This window comes from Pyxicephalus adspersus, chromosome 1, assembly GCF_032062135.1.
Source record: "Pyxicephalus adspersus chromosome 1, UCB_Pads_2.0, whole genome shotgun sequence".
Taxonomy (NCBI): domain Eukaryota; kingdom Metazoa; phylum Chordata; class Amphibia; order Anura; family Pyxicephalidae; genus Pyxicephalus; species Pyxicephalus adspersus.
Genome location: NC_092858.1, coordinates 69,271,077 through 69,291,772, shown reverse-complemented (window position 1 = coordinate 69,291,772; position 20,696 = coordinate 69,271,077). Strand labels below are relative to the sequence as shown.

Below are 20,696 nucleotides of genomic sequence, written 5' to 3'. Positions count from 1 at the left end.
GTGCTGCTGGTCATTGCCGGCTCTACCTTAAACTTTTTGGTAAATGTTTAAATAACAATTTTATTATGGAGAGCATCACCCAAGATAGTGAGGAGCCTTTTGCACAATAATTTAAAACAGCCAATAAGAATTGTTCTTGTACTGCACTGACTGACAAGCCTAAGGTGTATATTGATTGATTACTATGGTTTAACACACAATGTTTTTTATTATTATTATTATTATTATTATAAATAATAATAATAATAATAATGTGTTATATGAGCTAAGATTGTTTATATTTTTTACACTGCCACCTCCACAAAAAAATGCTTATGTTTTCTTTGTCTCTGTTTTAGGCAAAGTTGCAATTCTGAAGGAAGATCTTCAAAAGTACAAAAACAGGGAAACGTGGTTCCAAGTTCAACATGTGGATGCTGATTCAGAAGTACAGGTCAGCATACAGTCATAACACAGGAATTATAAGCTGAAATATTTATTCCAACACAATTAGGTTACTACGCTGGCTCCTTAGGTGCTAGGGAGCACCCAAATGTATTATAAAGAGGGCTGGTATTTCTGAGTTCTGGTACTTTTATGTATTCATGGAACTTTTTAGCAACTAAACCAAATAACAAATTTATATTGCAACTTAGTCCTTTGATGTGGGACTGTATTAGCTTTATTTTATTGGCTTCTATTTCTCTGTTTTTTTTCACCTGATGATCCTGCTCATAACACACTGTGTCATGGGGTGACAACGCTCGCTTACCATTTTGTTTTCATAGTTAAGCAGTGTTGTCACCCTATTGTGTTAGACCTAGAAAAACCTCCTTAACTCCATATAAAGTGGTGTTCTGTAAATATATCAGAATACAGCTAATAATACTGCTACCTAATAACAATAAAACACAGAGTGTACAGGACATTTAAATCTCAACTTTTTTATTTTTTTTTACTGTCACCGAAGTCAGGCCTTTGCTCTATCAGTGTATGAAAAAACAGAATGTAGGCATTATGAACCATTAATCTTTTAACCAGGCAGAACTGTGTACAATGGTTACAAGGTTTACTAATCTTTCGAAGTCTAGCTCTGATTGAGGGATACTACACACCATTTACTTAATTCTTTGCCCTTAGGCACCTGTAATGTGGAAACGGTAAAGAAAATTGAATGTTCTCTTTGCTTGTTTGAAATTAGAAGATCACAAATTGTGTTATGGCAAAATGAAATTTTAGCCTAGGACAATGTGACCAGACTGAAAAGATTAAGCTACAAATAGCTATAATTGAATAAATGACTCTTAACTGTGTAGAAGTGTATATGCAATGTATGTGTTTTATTTCTCTAGTGGTAAAAGGGTGGTTGATATAACCAGAGTGTTGTTTAGTTTAATTTCTGATTTACTGTCTTAGGGTCCAGCACTCCAGTTAGTTTAACACTAAAATACAAACTGATGATAGACTGGAGATAAAAGTTTGTAGTGGGCCAATAATAAGGGCACTGCATTTGGGGAACAGTATATGGTACTGTTGTCATAGTACCAAGAAGGATAAATTTGATTTATCAGTAGATTAAAATGTGTGTGGTATGTATTTTCTGAACCTAAGCAGAGCTCTCATTTTCAACTCGGCTTAAAAAGTATCTAAACCCAAAAGCAAAAATGTAATATATTGCCAGTCCTTGCATCAACATGTGCAGCATGTTGATGTCAACCTGTGATGAAAATACAGAACAGCTAAAGACTGTCCTTGATGTAAAAGGCAAATCATAGTGACAAATCCCTATATATATATATATATATTGTAATTTGCCACAGTAAGTCCACGATATATTCAAGCATCAAAGAGGTCCACAGTAGGTTGGAACGGTGACTTCCAAACAATTAGATCATATAAGAATAAAAGAACAATACACTTTAAATTACAAGTAATGATGTGACGAGAATTCGTTTATTTTATCCAGCTGTTGCTACATGAGCATTATGGGGAATTCAGATCAGCAACAGCTGCTGTGTTGAAAATGAATCGGCTACAGAAAACTCTGTAAGCTTGCATTGAGAACTGCAAGATGTCAAAAAAACAGAAGTGCAGGCAACAGTCAGTGTATATTTCATAGAGGCGCAAAATGTCAACCCTCCTATTGTATATGCACCTGGAGTATAATGACCATTGTAGGTAGGTAAAGAAACACTGTACCCCATTGTAAATGACTTGGTAATTTACTATATATAGTCTTATGAAAACAATGACAGGATTTGCTGTGTTTCTTGATAGTAACCCACTTTATATTTTTTTAAAAATGAAGTAAATATATATATTTATATATAAAATATATATACTAAAGTAAGACAAATGATTTTATTGGTTAGACCCTCTTATATAGTCTATATAGTAACTATATATAGTTACTATATATAGTAACTATAACTATAGTATATAGATATATATAGTCCTATGAAAACAATGACAGGGTTTGCTGTGTTTCTTGATAGTAACCCACTTTATATTTTTTTAAAAATGAAGTAAATATATATATTTATATATAAAATATATATGGCCTGACCGCTCCATGACGCTTGTAATTTTGCAAGTTATAGAATAGTGAGTTTTTGTTTTGCTTGGGGGAATGCAGTTTCTTCCTGTGTTCACTTCTCTTTAATGTTGCAGCCAATATTGATAAGAGCTGAGTAATGAAGAACTGCATGGTGTCTGCTTTTTTAATCAGACTTTCAGTTATGGCCGTTGTTGCCTGGAAGTTTGCCAGTTTCACTTCACACTCCCCAACCTCTTTTGCAAGTTTGGTTTTTTGAATGATTAAAGAAAAGAAAAAAAAATCATTCATGTGAACATGAAACATACAAACCATTTTCTTACTGTATTCTTCATACTGTATTCTAAAAATAGAACTAATAACACTTTGAACAGTACCTGTGCAGAATTACTTAAAGTATTACTAAAGTAAGACAAATGATTTCATTGGTTTGACCCTCTTTTGCCCAACATCTGACACTTTAGCACTTGTTGCATGGTCACTGTGGCCCCTGCATACGCTGTTTTAGTGCTCATTCAAGCCAGTGAGAGACTATACAAGCCAGTGAGAGATATTTAGACTGACTTTTATTAGTTTGGTGGTTTGACTTACAAATATAATATATACAATATTACATTTATCTGGTATGTCCATCCTTTTTTTCTTGTTTTTTCTATTATTCTTTTGTAATAGACTTTGCTAAATAAAGCACCAGTTGTGGCATAAGTGAGTTTTGTAGGAAGCTGTAAGGAGCAAAACACGTGGAAGTAATAATGCATATCTATACTAAAATTTGATATTTGCGTATAACCTATTCTTGGATGTGTGGGTGCCCTAGGTTTAACTTTTAGGAACCTTTTTTAGCAAATACAGAAAATGCTGTAAATCTAAATGACAGTACACACAACCTTGTCTTTACTGTGCTACTACTAGTCCCATCAGTTCACATTGTAACAAAGCAAATTATTTAAAGCAAAATTAAAAATAATACAGCCACTTTGTCTACATACTAGTAATCTGCAATATACAGTATTACATTTTAGTTTTTGAGTATAGATATATTTTAATGTGGGAGTAATAATAGCGGCAATTGCAAATTACTACACAACATTAAAGTAAAACTTTAAAAAGTAAACTTTTCATGAAGTTTGAAGGTTTGCTTCCTTGTCAGCCACTTCCGATATTACAAACTAATGATAATATAGAGACATGATTGACAACCAGTAGCCAATCAGAACTGGTTAATGTTTACCCCAAACTCTAAGATTCCCTGTCTTAGTTGCAGCAGTGGCTTTACTCTAATTCCTCAGGAGCCTTGGCAGGTTTTGTTTTGTATTTCACAGATTTGTCTTTTTTTATTCGTGAGAGGCTTCCAATTTTATTTTAGAACTAAACCTAGTTTGGAGTCTCACACCTTAATATATGCTTTATTTAAATTGGCCAAGGTACACCCAGGACAAGTTTTTTTTTTTTTTCCTTTTCTGAATTTCTATTGCAACACCGCCATTGATACTTGGCTTGTAGTATGCTGTGCTTCTGCACTCCATAAGCCTTAAGCCCTGTACAGATATCCAATGGATGTCAGGTTATTGTTGCCTTAAACAATCTTTCATGATCATTTTCAGTGACAGGCTAATGAACGAGCATTGTACACACAGTGCCATTCTTTGCTATGAAGGAGGAAGGATGCGTGAGCAGCGCCCTGGTGTGCTCTCCTTCATTGAAATCCCCAGTGGTTGCTCCTGTGCTTCCTGTGTGTTCCAGTGGTTGTTCCTTTGGTGGATTGGTAAATGGCGTTTGGGGGACTGCTGTACACGTCAGATTTTGCCAGAGACAAGCACGTTTCAGATTAAAACTATCTGACGTGTTTGTATCTACTGTAGCTAATTTGTGTATTATCAGCGGCATACATATTATAATTTATATCAGAGCTTCTCTTTATGTTTTTATATATATATATATATATATATATATATATATATATATATATATCTACATTCCCATATGTGTAATCTAGGCTGTCATGATAAGATGCAATAAATGATTCTCCTTATCTTGTTTTATAAAGGGAATTGACCTGATCAGCTTAGTTACTTGCAGAAACTGACACTGAAAATAACACAGTGTACATAGGAAGTTCAAACACATTACCTACAGGGTACACTCAGCACATAAGTCAATATAATCAGGTGCTGGGCTGCTCTAACTAGATTGTCTCTCTCAGAACTGTTGTAAACATGTTCTTGGAATCCATTTCTTCTTTAGGGGTCAGGTGAATGGATTTCTAAGATAAGCCACCTTTTTTCTGTCTTTGACCCTCAAACCCTCCAACACACACATGCATCGGGTAGTACATGCTAGATTGTTTTGAATAGCTGGGTATTATTTCCTATTTCAGAATAGGATAACTCTATGGACAGTCAATTCAAAACCAAAATTAATGCTTTGTGTCAATAGGGTAAAAACATTCTATATAAATTGAAGCAAAAGGTGGTCAGCTTTATGGTTAATTTTCTTTACAATGCAGCCACAGAGATTCCACTTACAGCATAACAAGAGAAGAGAACACTCTGCAATCTTGACATTGCATTTTATATTTTTCTTTCTTTGCTTTGGAGACTTTTACCAATATTCTAAAAGCTTAAACAATTTGTAATTTCCAGGTCATGTAATCAAGATTTGTAATGGTTGCTACAACATATGTACTGTATAATAAAACCCAGATACAGCCATACATTCAGTGTAAATGCTGTCAACATTAAGGTTTATGAAACTAACCCAGAGATTTTGAAATCCCTGTAAAAACTTCTGAATTTAATGTCAGACCCTTAAGGTTCAAAATGTTCTACTTGTGCCATTGCTATTCTGAATAATTGTATTGTTAATTTTAAGAATTGCACTGTATAATTATTTTTATGGTATAGATTGTATACAGGAATTAGTCTGTGTTCTCACATCATCAAAGTACCAAGTTATTTTCACCCTTCGCAACTAATCAGGTGTTATCTTTGAGTTTCTCTCCATCACTGGAAACAGATAATGTCAGGTGCAGTGTGCATTATCTGTAACAAATTATACATCTGTTTCTATGTAAATTAAATATTCTATAACAAGCGTGTGAAAATGCTGTCAAGGCTCACAGCTGCGCTGTTTCTCAAAAAAAAAAAAAAAAGAGAAGAGAAGTGTTCTTTAATTTGCTTTTTAAACGTAAAAGGAGAAAAATGCACAGCACATAAAGAGTTATGATGTAATCAGCTGCAACTGTGCTAAATATTGCCAGCCATGGAAAGACCGTTACATTCTGTTTCCAACGTATGATTCCATGGGGTTACACCCTTCATTTGTAAAATCACATCCTCATCATCACTCTCTACTTTTACAAACCATAAACTGTCGCTGCTGCCCAAGTGTCTAAAATTAGACCATGAGAGAACCTTGTTGCTCAGCTGATGTATGAGTAGGACCTATACTTGTATTTAATTTCATAAAATTGAATTTTAGAGAAAAATTTGAGTAGTGGATATGTTAAATTTGTTTACATGACACTTTATATCCCATCTTTAACATACAACAGTTTTTTTAATAAAAACTGGAGCCAGTTTGGATTTGTTATTTTAACTGACTTAAAGGAAATTGCTTTCATTTTCTGCAATGGAATATTTTGCACTTAGATCTAAGCTAAGGAATGGCCCAATCATAAAACCTAACATTGGCCTTCTTGGCCTGTATAGAAATATTTCTAGGTATTAGTGATGTCCTATGTGTTCCATATGCCATTGTATAGTTTGGGCTTTGTTACCTTGCTGGAAGATCTTCCTTCAGTAAATGGTGAGAGGCAGCATGGTGACACCATGAAAAATTTCTGTCCCGCCCCAAAAAGTAATGTCAGCAGTACGTGCCTTAAAAAACCCATGCTAAGGGAAATACAAAAGCTGTCATTGGTGTCATGCTGATCCTCAGGCTTTAATACTTGCTGAATTACTAGTCCGGAGCAGGTTGAAGATTCAGTGTTCTTTCTGACTTCAACAGATGCACACTTGTTCCTTGTGACTGTTGAAATCCTTGATTTAGCATTACAGCCAGATAAGTAGCATTTTGAGACTGAGGTCAGGTATGTTTGGAAAAATTATCCATAGGAGTCTTTGTGCTCAGATTTAATGCTGATTTTGATCCCTGTTATTTTTTTTTAAGCTGCCCTTTCTGTTTCACTATTTTTCAGTTTTAGATGGTATACAAAGTATAGAATGAATGATAAGATATAAGTGAAATTGAAGACCATTAAAAAAGTACAAAGACATTCCAAAGAATTTCTCATAGTCTTAGAGCCCCCCTTTTTGTGCAGCTCCTGTTGCTTTAGTTTTGAAATGATTGATAACAGACCCAGCATTTCATAACCTTACAGGTTCTGAGATGTTTGAGTCATTAGGAAATGAGTAATAGCTTCTTATTAAGGACACACGTTTATGGTTGGTTTTTGTAGTGCCTTTCAAACATTGTGTGCCCATTTATTGTCAGGCCCATCTGTGTTTGCTCAGAAGAGCCTTTGTCCTACTTAGACTTATTTTGTACTTTTTTAGCTTTGCGTACTGTAGGAAGGTATCACAATCCTTGTGTCTTGTGTTTTCTGATAACGCGGGGAACTGTGTTAGAATCTTATAAAATCAATGTAAGCTGAGGTGGTAATATTGAAGGAATCCACAAAGAAATTATTATGGTTGCAAAAATAATTATTTTAATCTTTCACCTTGCATGTATACTTGTATACTTACATTCAACCTTTAATTCTGTGTATTGCAGGGAAAGGTCCACCTGGAGCTAAGGCTGAGTGAAGTCATTACTGACACTGGTGTCATCTGCCATAAACTTGCAGCAAGGTAAGAAAGACCAATCTGTGATAATAATGCTGACTTTCTATTATTAAAAGGTCCACTTGCATTGTCTGCCCTCCCCCTCTCAGATCACCAATATTTTATTAGATAAAAATCATTAGACCTTCCTGCATGTGGATTGCAGAACAACTAAAATCTCTTGGGAAGACGCTATTGTAGTTTCATCTGCTCTGCATTCTATAGGAACCATTTTGTAAGGAAAATAATTGGTAAAATTTTTGGTATAAGTTTGGTATAATTCTAATTTTTATAAATGCATTCTTTCTTTATCTGCTAAGTGTCACTAAGTGTGATTTTAGGAAGGAACGTAGACCCAGACAAAGCAAAGAAAATATATTATTTGTGAAAAGTCTGGCTTTAGTAAATATCAATGTTCAAAAGATATGTGTGTTCTTCTAAAAGCATAAATAGTGCAAAAAGTTGTTAATAAATATTTAAAGTGCACAACCTTAAAGGTTTTTCCACTCCCTAAGCAGTTTACTCATTTTTTGAAAAATGGAACACTTAAAAGTTTATTTGCTTATCATCAAGAACATTTAATTACTTGGGAAACATACTTATTTATAGCAAACATATCAAGAGCTTCATATAAGTACATTATTTGTGTTGCTAATGGTTGAATTGGGCAGAGGGCAGGACTTAGTGTAGTCAGGTGCTTACTGGCAAGCTATAAACTTTTGAATCAAGAGTCATTGGTAAATAGTGAGTGATAAAAAGGAATTGTGGCCCACCACAAGTATGAAATGGTCTTTGATTTACAGATATATATAACAAAGTAAATACAAAAGTAACATTGTTACTTTGTATTGTTTTTCTTGCCTCTGGACAGTGTTTATAAACATGGTTTGCAGAAAGTTCTATTTGCACAGGAACTTCCATTTTTGTTTACATTGATGAGGTGCACATGCTCAGTGTCCAAACTGGTTAAAATTGACTTGTAACTACACCAACAAGCAATAATTTGTTCTTTTTGGAAGACTTCATATAACTGCTAGTATACCATTATATAAAAGAAGAATTCAGCTGTGGTCGCCAGGAGCTGTGTGTGCAGATCCACCTGAACCACCAGCTGCGCATGGAGCTAAAGAAGAACTTCTTCTTCTGCCCTTTCTAAACCATATTATTGCGTAGTAGCAGCATTGAAATACGCAACAGTCTGGCATTGTATATGAAAGGTAAGTGATGTGGAGTCATCTGTGACATGAGCATTTTCTTGTCCCCAGAAAATGCTTCTTTAGATAGATAGAGGCTGAGTTGACTAGGGTCAGCCCTGTCCACTTCTAAAACAACAAGTCATTGTGGAATTTAGGCTTTTGTGAATGGAAAACTTCAGCTTGCTTTTAGGTGCATTTTACTTGCATTTGAGCTTATTTAAAGAAGTAATTGACAGTTGTATTTGACCTGTAGTTTACTTCATTCTGCTTTGCTACTTTGAATTAATCTGCTTTTAAATTCTGATTGACTGCAGTTTGGATGCAGGCAAAATTCCTTGACAAGGGTCCCAGTAGTGATCTGTTGTTGCTGATAATTGCAATCAATAGAAAACTGTTACAAGTGTTTAATTGTATCAAGAGGTCTAAATTACCATTTGGCCTGATGCAGCAAACAAATCAAATAAATTATAAATATTTAAACCAAATTAATCAATAATATTAAAATCATTCCCTTGGAGATGGGCTTAAAGCTAATATATTCTATTGTACATCTCTTTGGACATGTCAGGGGCTTCCCACCCTGCCCTCTCCTTTTATTTTTGACCACGACTGCTAAATTGGATAATCTTTGTTTAAATAGACCTCATTGTATTTACTTGCAGTGTTCCTGATCATTTCAATCTTTAGGCACTGTGTCTACTCCTAGATATAGCCCCCTTTGGCTTTTGTTGATACCACCAGCAGAAGTCTCCGGCATTTTGGATGTCTACATAAAAGTGGCTTTTACAGATAAATAGCATGCATAAAATATGGTAATAAAAATATATACATTTTTGAAAATTTTAGTGGAAATTATTATCCTGGCTACAAGGTTTCCTAAATCCATGCTGAATCTAAAATTTAGATTACAATATTTTTTTCTGGAATAATGGTTGAGGTTCTGTACAGGTAAACATGTCACTTGTCTTTTTATTTGGCATATTATTGAAGGTCTGTCAATTTACAGTGTTTGCTTTTAAATGTGTGTAAAGTGTCACCACCCTTAGGAAGGGCAAAGATCCTAAGATCTAGTACAAATACTGGTTTTATTATGTAAAACATAATAAAATGTGTTATTGTAAAAGCAGTTGTTAATCAAATTATTATCATTAGTACAACTGTTGTACAGTATGTTGCAGGAACTATTGTTATGGTGTTTCTATCACGTATCAGCAGCAGTTTATAGTGACTGCTCAGGACAAACAAATGTCCTTGCCAGAAGAGTGTGAACAGGCTGCTTGCTGCTTAGATGATAGAAGACCATTGTTGGACAGTTGCTACAATATATTGCTTACAAACAGGACATAAAAAACAGGGCAAACAGACAAGTGGAATATATCACATTTCTTAACCCATCTGCAGAATTCAGCTGCTTACAAAAAGGACTTATGCTAATTACACCATGAAATTGGTTGTCTAGGGAGGCTAGCGCCTGTTTTAAGGGATAACATTTGTGCTATTTCTGGAGAGACCTGACCATGGCCAACACCCTCTATGTGGCTACAAAAGAAAATGCTTTTATAAAATGACAAACCCAGCCCTTATCTGATTATCAACCAATAATTTGATTCATACCTTTGCCAGTCCTTTTATTTAATGTTATAAATAGTAAGAAAAACACTTTGTTGCTCACTGTTTAAAATCTTCAACCTGTTTTATTGGCAGGTAGACACACAGGGACCATAAGATTGTGCATGTTTTCAAAATTTTATTGTGATTATGTTATTTGGTCATTTTCATTGCACACAGGTTGCCCTTATGTGGGGAGTCAGCTACAACTACTTTTTCACCTTTATAATTCAATAAAACAAGTACTGTAGGCAAGTCTTTACTGAGCCCCTTGTACCACTTGTTCCTTAACCCTTTGTTTTCCCATCTGTATAAATGTATTAAATACAGCTTTTCACATTTTAAATTTAATAACCCTAGGTGTCTGTCGTTGCCTTTTCCCTTCCTGCAGGGTAGGCAGCAACTGGTAATGGCAGTTTACTAGCCAGCAGTGTGCACGACACATCTTGGTTTGTACATACTGCAGAAGGGAATGATGTTTGCCAGAGACTACAACTCCGCTGCTTAACAAGCTGCCAAGGTGTTGTATATTCAACATGTTCCCCATGGATATTGGAACTTTAAACTAAATGTCTACCCCAATGTTTTTATTATTATTTTTATGTAAAGTAGGAAAGAGATAAAACATCTGCCATTTGTTTTTGTGCATTTGTACTATTAAGGAAATTTCTATTAATGTCCTATTGCAAAGATGCAACAGGAAGTTAGAGGAAATCTCAAGGTGAGGGAAATTCTACTCTGACATTTGTACTCGGAACAACTGTCCCTATGGAAATAGTTTCCCTCGCTTCTGGTTTTTTGGACAACCTTACAAATTCTGGACATTCCTTCACTTTCTATCTAGGTGACAGTGGTCACTAGTAAAAGTAAGGGGGTAAATCTTCCTAATGGGAACACATAAACACTTGAGGATGTAACCCTTTCTAAATCTTAAACTAAAAAACTATTATTCCTAGCTTTACATTTACATGCAGTATTTTCCTTTGGATCATGCCACCACACAGACAGTAAGGGTTTGTGGACTCCAGTACCTGTGCATTTTCATGTCAATTTGATATGCTGACTATTACTACCCAAGTCTAAATGTGTATTAGGGATGTGGTGGATCAAGAAGAATTTCCCTGTGCTAGCTTATTTTTGATGCCAGTTGTAGTAGCAACGGTTATAAATTAGTGTACGAGCCTGACCTTTTTCTATCAAGGGGACACCAGGTATTAACATTTTATACAGATAACTACTTTAAATGCAAGTAGCAACTAGTAAACTTCATAAATTTTTTTATAGTTACACTGTTAGGACAAAATGTTACATTTTTTTAAAGAAAAATAAAAGCAATTTGCTTGTCAATGCAGAGAAAGGGTAAACAAAAAGCATAGCACACAGCCTGAATTGCTTTAAGGTTATTATTATATAGATACCCATTGATTTAGACATTTTATTCATCATAAGTTTTTCTAGACCAAGTATAATATCTGTGAGAACGACTTCCCTTAGAAGATAATTCCACATTTGCAAAGTTCCTACATTAAAGAACATTTTCCCTCGTGTCTGTAGTGATTGTCTGAATAATTAGATTTACTAGTTATTTTGTCATAGAAAAAAATAATTTTATTACTATGATTTTATTATGATTCTGTTGAAGTACAGTTTTACATCTCTTGTGCTTTGTACATATATTTAGATCCCAGGGTAAGATCAACAAATAAAGGTTGAGAAATGTTTCTTATATTAAAGAATAACTGAACAGCTAGTCAGTCTAGTGTTATTATATGTTATTTTAAGTCATTACAAAATAGATAAAGTTTTTTTTCATTTTTATACTTGCTTCCATGAAAATGTGTTTATGAAGCAGAATTTGCATGGAGTGGTGAGTCATACACAGATTGCCCTGCTGATGCAAGGTACCTGGCTGCTTCCTGTACTTTGGATTTACAATAGCTTAGTCTTTCAGTGCAAATCCTACACATCCCCTGATTTCTCCTGAGAGGCTTGATGACAACTCTTGCCTCACTTTTAATAGGTTGAAGGTGCTGAATGAAAGGTGATGTTGAATAAGCAGGCATGAGTTATTTGTCATGACTTCTCACTATTTTGTTACCGTATTCAGCAGTGAGCATGAGTGTTCAGGCAATTCGCTCATGCATAGTTTACATTCAACATTTTTCTTTAATTCCATATCTTTTTTCAATGTGTAATTTGGATGTGACTGTGCAATTGTTCAATGCTAATGAGCTTCCTATACATATTCATTGATTTTTTTAATTACAGAAAGAGTACTTTGAGTCACTGAACTAGAACAAGCACACAGCCAGTGAAGTCAGAAGTTTAAACTGATCTGTGCTGTTGTTTTAATGTCAGTGACCTATATTGTATAACAGGCAAATATGATCAAAATAGGTAAAACATTAAAAAAAAACAACTTGCAGTCTGAGGTATGCCTCAATTCAGAGTTTATTAGTCTTTACTACCTCCAAAATGTTTCAGTGGCATTGCTGCCAACATGCAAGCCCCTGTTTAATTTGGACCTGAGCCTCCTTTCCAGTGGCAAATATTTCCTGACAAAGCTATTTAGGACAGTTTTTTTCACATCAGAAGCACCTTTTTACATCAGAGGAAATATTCTACTACTGTCTACCTTTGCCTGGCTCTGACAGATGATATCATCTAATTGCGGAAGACAGGGACAATGAAAGAAAATCTCATCTATCGATTCTATGTACAATGGTGAAGACAGACCATGAACATGGGGAGATCCCCTACAGGCCCTCTGGATTATGGCCCTAGCTCAATTGTGACCTCCACATTGTTTTCTTAACTGAAGCGTACATAGGCCAGAACCTGGATATGATGGCTCCAACTTAGAAACAATAATTGTATCAGATATTCTTGACTATAAATCCTTCCTAATAAATAGGTTAATTTTTGATTTTTTTTTTATGTGATTTCACACCTTATTTTATTTTCACACGACTAATTAGGTTTGTAGTTGTTTTTCTTAAAGGATACCCAATTTTGGATTCAGGTAACAGGTTTCATTTGACTTACGTAGAAGCTGAAGTGCAGTTCTACTGCTTATGTAATAATACACTTAAGGATGCATTCATATAGTAATGTATAACTATGGCCTCCTTATAAAACAGGCAGCATTGATGCAGAACAATTTTTAGGCTGCACAAAATGAATTCCAACTCTATTTTCTTATATAAAAGCATATTAAATTATCCAGACTCCTTTACATCTTTCTGTTTCCAAGAAAAAATATGTTGTTAAACACGCACACACAAAAATTACAAATCTGAGATTTACACAGTTCTGCTACATACCATTCTGTGGACCTGATTTTTTTGGTGCAGTTGAGTAACACTTACAGGTCTTATTACTCCTCCAGTCAATAAGCATGATTTAATAAAGCTCTCCAAGGCTGGAGAGGATACACTTTCATCAGTGAAGCTGGGTGATCCAGCAAACCTGGAATTGATTTGGTCCAGGATTGAAAAGATTTTCTAACAAAGAGCACGTGACTTTTAAGAAATCCATTCCAGGATTGCTCTATTACCCATCTTCACTGATGAAAGTGTATCCTCTCCAGCCTTGGAGAGCTTTAATAAATCAGGACCAATGTTTCACATCTGTGGACTGTGAAAGGAGTTGAGCAGAGTATGCGTGACATATGGATGATGGGTATGTGTGCCACAGAGCTCCAATGGTTTCTTATGTCTGGAATGTGGGCATGGTGGGTGGTCTTATTTCTCATTTGTTTATGCCATTTGCCCTAACTACACACAATGGACTATATAAGCCAGGTTATTGACAAGGAGGACGAGGTTAAATGATGCCAGAATTCCCAAAAATATGAGTAGACATCAGTAAAAACAGAGTGAATACTTTGGTAAGTATAGCACAGAACATATATTGTAACTACCAACATGAAAAATGATATTTACTTGATTTTAAATACTGGAGACTGGAGTTGGACTTTAATGATATCATGCACTGATGTCACTTTCTGGACAGGTAATTTCCTGATTTGTGAGCATTCCTGTAAAGTATACTATGAAAAAAGTAGGACAAAATTCTGATTCATGTTTCTTTTTTTCCTTTTACCTCTAAAAAAAAAAAAAATTAAACACGGAAAAGTTCTTACTTACTGAGCATGGTCAGCAGATTTCACAGATCAGGATGAAAACAAACATTTTTCTATTTTAGTTTAACTAACCCTATGCACAAAAATGAGGGAACTTCTTTAGGTAATAAAGTAAAGTACTTGGTAAAGTACCTTCTGAAGCTTGACAGGAAATGTTCTCAGGTGCTTTTCCCACTGGTAATAGCCAAAACAAATCTTCCACGTGAACACCATATGTCCTAAATAATCTCCATTTATAACTACTTTTTTGTCATTATTTAAATGTGAGCAATATGTAATTTTTTTGCTTCGTTCACAATTTTACAGAATATGGTGATCAATTTGTAGTCAAATTTTTACAAGCATTTGGCGGCACTTAGGTATCTATGGATGTTCAGTGCATTTTTTATGCTGGATTGCCAGTCCCCAGGAAACAAATCCTCTGCTGAAAATCTGCCATATGCTCACAGTTTACTCTCAAAGATGGCTGCTGTCATTGGCCTAGTTCACACAGATAGTTTTTTAATATTTGAGAATGTGGTTTTTTAGAGGCCTGAAAAGTTAGAATGAACCCCCACTATTTCCCATAATGAGAATGTATGAAAGCAGTTGAAGCTTTTTTTTGTGTTATACTTGAATTGTGGTTCATGCATTACCTCAGAATTGGTTCTGCAGCCAACCATTTCCATGGACTTAAATTATAATGCTTTTCAATCCCCTTTTATTTTTTTATTAGTTAGTTGAAAAGCATTTTAGATGTCTTTTTGAAGAAGAAATACCAGCACATGATGTGCTTCCACTTCCTATACCGCTACATTTCCTTCAGCAGGTTTCAGGCCTTCCATAAAACCTGTAAATGCCTTTCAATCATTTTGATTAAGTGACTTCAACCTTCATTGGATACTAAGCAGCTGAAATACGTAGTAAACTCCCTGCAAATTTTCAGTCCATGTAGACCAGCCCTTGGACAGGCTGGAAAGCAGAGGTGCCAAGCAAATTGAAACTTTCCAAGGATACACAGAAGATGGTTTTCTTAATGAAAGGGATTGTGGCATGTGCCTTAAGGCAAGGCATTAGTATTAGTCGGATTATTTATTATTCTGGTTTTAAAAGGCTAAAAAGTTATTCAGGTAAAACAACCAAAGCTGTTACAACAGATCAGAGAGTAAAAGAGGTCCAAGCTCTTGCCTAGTTCTAACCACAAGGATTGAATTTGGCTTTGTCTTCCACAGTTTAATTTACTTAGACCACGTGTGTTGTGACAGGATGACTGTCACCATGGATGCCTCTGTGTCACTTGGTAAAAGGAGATAGGATCTTGTATTGTAGGAAAGACTCAAGGTTTCATAATACACCAAGTTTGGCACTTTTGACATTTCAGATGTGCTGTGCAGTGTATCCTTTTGTAATGGAGCTGTGCAGAGGTAGATATGATTGGTTTTTGTGATGCTCATTCATATTTGTGCGTCAGCAAAGGCCCTTTGTGGGTTGTTTATCTAATTTCCTCATAACTGGTCTCATAACACTACCCAATTCACTAAAGTAGCATGTTCACTGATAATGTCATTTTGCAAACTTCTTTATCTGTGTCCAGACACTAATCAGCTTAGTGTGGTAGCTCCATACAGTATATTTGGGCATTTTCTTATTCTTGTTGAATACAGAGCAATCATTTAGTGTTATACATTTAGCTGTCATTGCTTTCAAAATGTTTCTCTAAACGTGAAAACATTTGTGGGAGAACCAGCACAATATACTGATATAAAATACCTACAATATGATTTACCTTCGCTATTTTACTGTAACGCTAATGATAAAAATAAAAGCTGGCTTTACACTGGTTGATTTTTCTAATATATTTGACATAAACATTGACTCTTAACACAAATCCAAAAAAAACAACAATGTTTGATATAAATATATCAAAAAAACATTGTTTAGGAACTATTTTTTCCTGATCAATGTCGCTCAGAAAGAGGGCTATTCCCACTATTGGTGGTCACAACAGAGAGAGACCAGGCAAAGACAAGGATTGATCAATAAATTAATATTGGTAACAAGGTGGTGTACATATTAACCAGTAAATAGTCAGCAACGGTCTTTAGTAAAGCAAATCTAATACAATAACCAATATCCATCTCTGAAGCAAGTAAATTCAAACCTGTTTTTTTAAATTTTCATCATAGTAGTGTGCATACCATATTCAACTTGCATACAGTGCAGTGTTTCTCAACTATAATCTTAATGCACCCCCAAAAGTCACACATTTAATGATTTGACTTGGATCCATAGATTCACTTCTACCACTGAAAATGATTCTCAATGAATGATCTGTTGGGTGGACTGTTAAAAATACACTCTGCTACTAGTACAGCATGTCAATATTCAATCAGTTGTTTGCATAAGTAGTATACGGCAAGCAATTATGCATATAATGAATGAATACTAAATCTTATGTTTGTTAACAGTACACAATTTTTTATGTTTTATATATCACAGCCTGATTTTATATATTAAATGTGTACGCATTTTTATGCTTATTCTACAGAGTATTAGAGTGTCGTGGCCTTCCCATTGTCAATGGCCAATGTGATCCTTATGCTACTGTAACTTTACTGGGTCCAACAAGGTAAGTGTACAGCAATAAACTGTACATACAGATTTTAGAAGAGCTTGCTTTGACACATTAGGGTTTATTTTATTTCTGAAAAAATGATCAAATATAAAGGGAATTCAGCAGCGGACCAATCGTAACAGACCAATATTTCTGGTGATCTAGTAAATTGTGGATAGATCAGATATGTTAGTAAATAATGATCAGGTTGTTACAAAAATTGGAATTCAATCCAGGAAGTTATATCAAGGGCAAAATCTCAAGTACATGTGTGCAGTGGTTTTGGACTTAATCAGTTACAGATCTGAACATCAACCAAACACAAATTGTCTTCCAATCTTCTTGTATGTACTAGAACTCGGAATAGTCCTGAATGATCCAACACTCACTGAAGCATCACATTGTCATTGCTAATTTAATTGTAATGACATGTATGCAATTAAATATCATATTATACATAAATTTTGTTGAAATGCAGATGATTTCTATGGTGTTTTTTTATCTTCTGAATGTACCCTTTTCAGGATTTCTAAAAAGTTTTTTAGTTCCCTGAAAAATATGAACAGTGTATGTAGTATTTTTTGAAATTTTCTGAGTTAGAACTCCTGTCCTTCACTTTTCATTCTTTGTTATTGACTTGTAGGGATGAGGGAGAATGCCACTGGCATTCGCGCAAAAATCTCCTTGAACTTCCAATGGTTCCTCGAAATTTCGGCGAACCGATCTCGGAAAACCATCGGAAGAGGAAATTAAAACAGGAGGATTCCCAGAGCTGCATTCAGGTTAATTAACCACTAGCGCCCCGGGGATCGCACACTCTTCTCAAAGATTGCAGACACAGCTGCAATCATTGATGAGCTCAGTGTGCAATCCCCGGGGCACTAGAGGTTAATAAACCTGATGCAGCCCCGGGAAATCCTTCTGTTTGGCGAGAGCTCGACCTCTCGGCGAATCAGAAGGCCACTCTCGCTTACATTTTTGGTAAGCTAGAAAGGCCCGATTCGCAGCGAGATCAAACTTAATATTCTCGCTCGCTCATCCCTATCGACTTTCTCTCTGACATACATAAAGTATAAGGGCTTTTCCTCTATAATACTTACAAAGTACTGCTGTGAGCAACATACTGGGTAGAACTGTTTAATCCTTTACTTGCAATCTCCACTGATCAAGGATGTTCCGTCTTGGTTAGACCAGTAGCAGCTTTATATCAGCAGACCTGCATAGGAAAGTATTCATATGACTATATTCGTGTGTCTTCCATATAAAAGTCTATACCTTATAGCCACCACATTTCCACTTTTTTCAAGTGCTGCCAAAGGGAGAATTTGTGGTTCATGCGTTAAATAAATCTTGCTAAACTAGGAGTTTTTCCCACCACTATTGACTAAATATTGTGTTGTTTTATCAGTTTCAGGGTTATGTTTTTTTTTTTCTTTTTTCAAACACAGATAATTTTCCTAGCTATGAGCTGGTTTTTGTGTTGTTTTTTTCTTTTTTCAAACACAGATAATTTTCCTAGCTATGAGCTGGTTTTTGTGTTGTATAGAAGTTATAGCAATGTTTACAAATAATAATATAAATAAAATATGTGTCATAGTGTCATATTATGACAGCAGTCTCGCCTCTTTTTTGTCATTTTAGGACTGAGTCAAAGAAAACTAAAGTTAAGAAGAAGACTAACAATCCACAGTTTGATGAAGTGTTTTATTTTGAGGTTGGTATTCATGTGGGTGGGGTAAAGAGCTGAAATCTCATATCCTCAAATGTTTGGAAGTTTACACACATGAATTGCCAACTGTCATCTTTTGAAATGTGAAACTCTGAATTGCTAAGATTCGCTCAGCAGCCATGAGCAGCCACTTCCTATTTGTCTCCCCATGCAACAGACAATCCTGAATTGAACTAGACCATTTAATTTCTCCTAACATCCTTCTTCCACAGTGCATAGCATGCAAAGTCCTACAACACTTTTTAATTTTTGTTTTTGTTAGCATTATGACTGAAAATTACTATAAAAATATATAACTTTGATGCCTAAATGTTGTTCTTTTGTTGATGGCCTTTGCTCTCTGTGACAACTTGTGTTCTGATCTAAATGAAAATCTATGTGCGGTCCTTAATAAGGAAGCTGTTATTATCTCCACATATAATATCTTATCTTGATAGCTCTTTAACCACCAACACCCTGATAGTTTTTCCAACTCTGATCCTCTGATAGTTTTCTAACTTCAAACACCATGAAAGCTCTTTCCCCATCTCATACACATTAACCTCCAACATTCTAAATGAATATTCAATGTCCTGTTCATGCATTAGGGTTGCTAGTGGCAACTCTGAGAAGAACCACCAACAGAAAAGAATCTTGAGTTTTATGACAATAGCCTATTGTAGTATTGCAAAAATATGATGTGTTAAATGGAGGTTTCTATTATTAATTGATAAATATGCACCTGCTCTTGAAGATCAACATTCTTCCTATCAATTATTAGAGTACCGGTATTTGCTTTTCTGACTCATTGGCTTATATGTTTAAGTAGGGGTGGGGCACGCGACAAAAATATATATAGAAAACAAAGTTATTTTACCAAGACTTAGACTTCTTCCTGCTGAAGTGAGTGGATGGGTAATATGGGTTACAGAAAGTCATTTAGAAAATACAAAAAATGTTACTGTTTTGTTCATTTTGTTTTCACTAAATCTTTAGGATTTTTATTAGTAGAATGTTCTACTGTAAATGAACTATTTTTGAACAATTTTACATTTTGTTGTCTTTTATGTGTGTGTGTGTTTTTTTTTTTTAACAGGTGACCAAGCCAAGTAGTTACAACAAGAAATCTCATTTTGAAATAGAAGAAGACGATGTAGACAAAATGGAGGTTAGGTAGGAAACAAACTGTATGTGTCATATAGTTTCAAGATTTTCCATCTTGCAATAGTTTGATCTTTCAGTGTTTTCACATTAATAATGAAAACAATACGGCTTGTTCAAATGCAAGTTTTTATTGGATAATGAAGCACAAATACACTGATGAGGGCAGCCTTAAGCTCTCCCCTCTTTTAGCCTCATAACATGCTAAGTCCAAAAAAAGATAATAATGTGCTTGATATAAGTACATAAAAAGTTAGCTTCGAGCTTCAGTAAAATAAAAAGAATACTACTTTTCTTTGATGCATATGGCTTTGTTACATTTTATGGTGTGGTTGAAATTTTAGTCCAAAAGAAGCACCTTGTAGTATACATATGTTGTTTTTTTTTTCTTTTTTTTAAATTTTAATTGCTGTCTGTCATCAACGATCTCTGCAACATATGGCTAGATTTCTCAGAAAAGTGCATATTGTTATAAGCTGTAATTATAAACAGGTTCATTCAAAAGTTCTGAAACCCTGCTATCTGTTGAGTAAACCCCTCCTCATCTAACATCATCTATAAGAGATGATATTAGAAATTGGAACTTTTCCAAACACCTATGTATGCGAGTCTGTGTCTGATGTATTTTATATGTCATGGTATAGGCTCTGCTTTTCATATTTTGTCTTGGTTTTTTTTTCTGCTTTTTATATTTCCAACAGTAGTTAGTAAATGTATATTTGCAGTGTGTTAGAGAAACTCAGGTCTCTGTTTCTCAGTAAAAAAAAAATAAAAAAATGTTCCAAGGCTTTGTCCATTTGAAGATTTACATATTCACGTATTCTGAGCAAGCAGCCAAAGCAATTTAAGGCATCCACCTCTAAAGCTATAGGCATGGTGGAGTAATTCATCTGCAACACTCAAAAAAGAAATCTTCGCTTTTTTTTT

At 34.9% G+C, this 20,696-nt stretch overlaps 1 protein-coding gene across 1 annotated transcript in view; it reads left to right on the top strand.

Annotated features, from left to right (window-relative positions):
• Positions 1–20,696, top strand: part of RASA3 (RAS p21 protein activator 3) — a gene marked incomplete in the record, with an annotated part of 118,108 nt that overhangs the window by 61,359 nt on the left and 36,053 nt on the right. Inside the window, 5 exon segments of the mRNA XM_072413592.1 lie at positions 339–433; positions 7,310–7,386; positions 16,835–16,915; positions 18,542–18,614; positions 19,705–19,781. Coding sequence (XP_072269693.1) covers positions 339–433; positions 7,310–7,386; positions 16,835–16,915; positions 18,542–18,614; positions 19,705–19,781 — 403 coding nt within the window.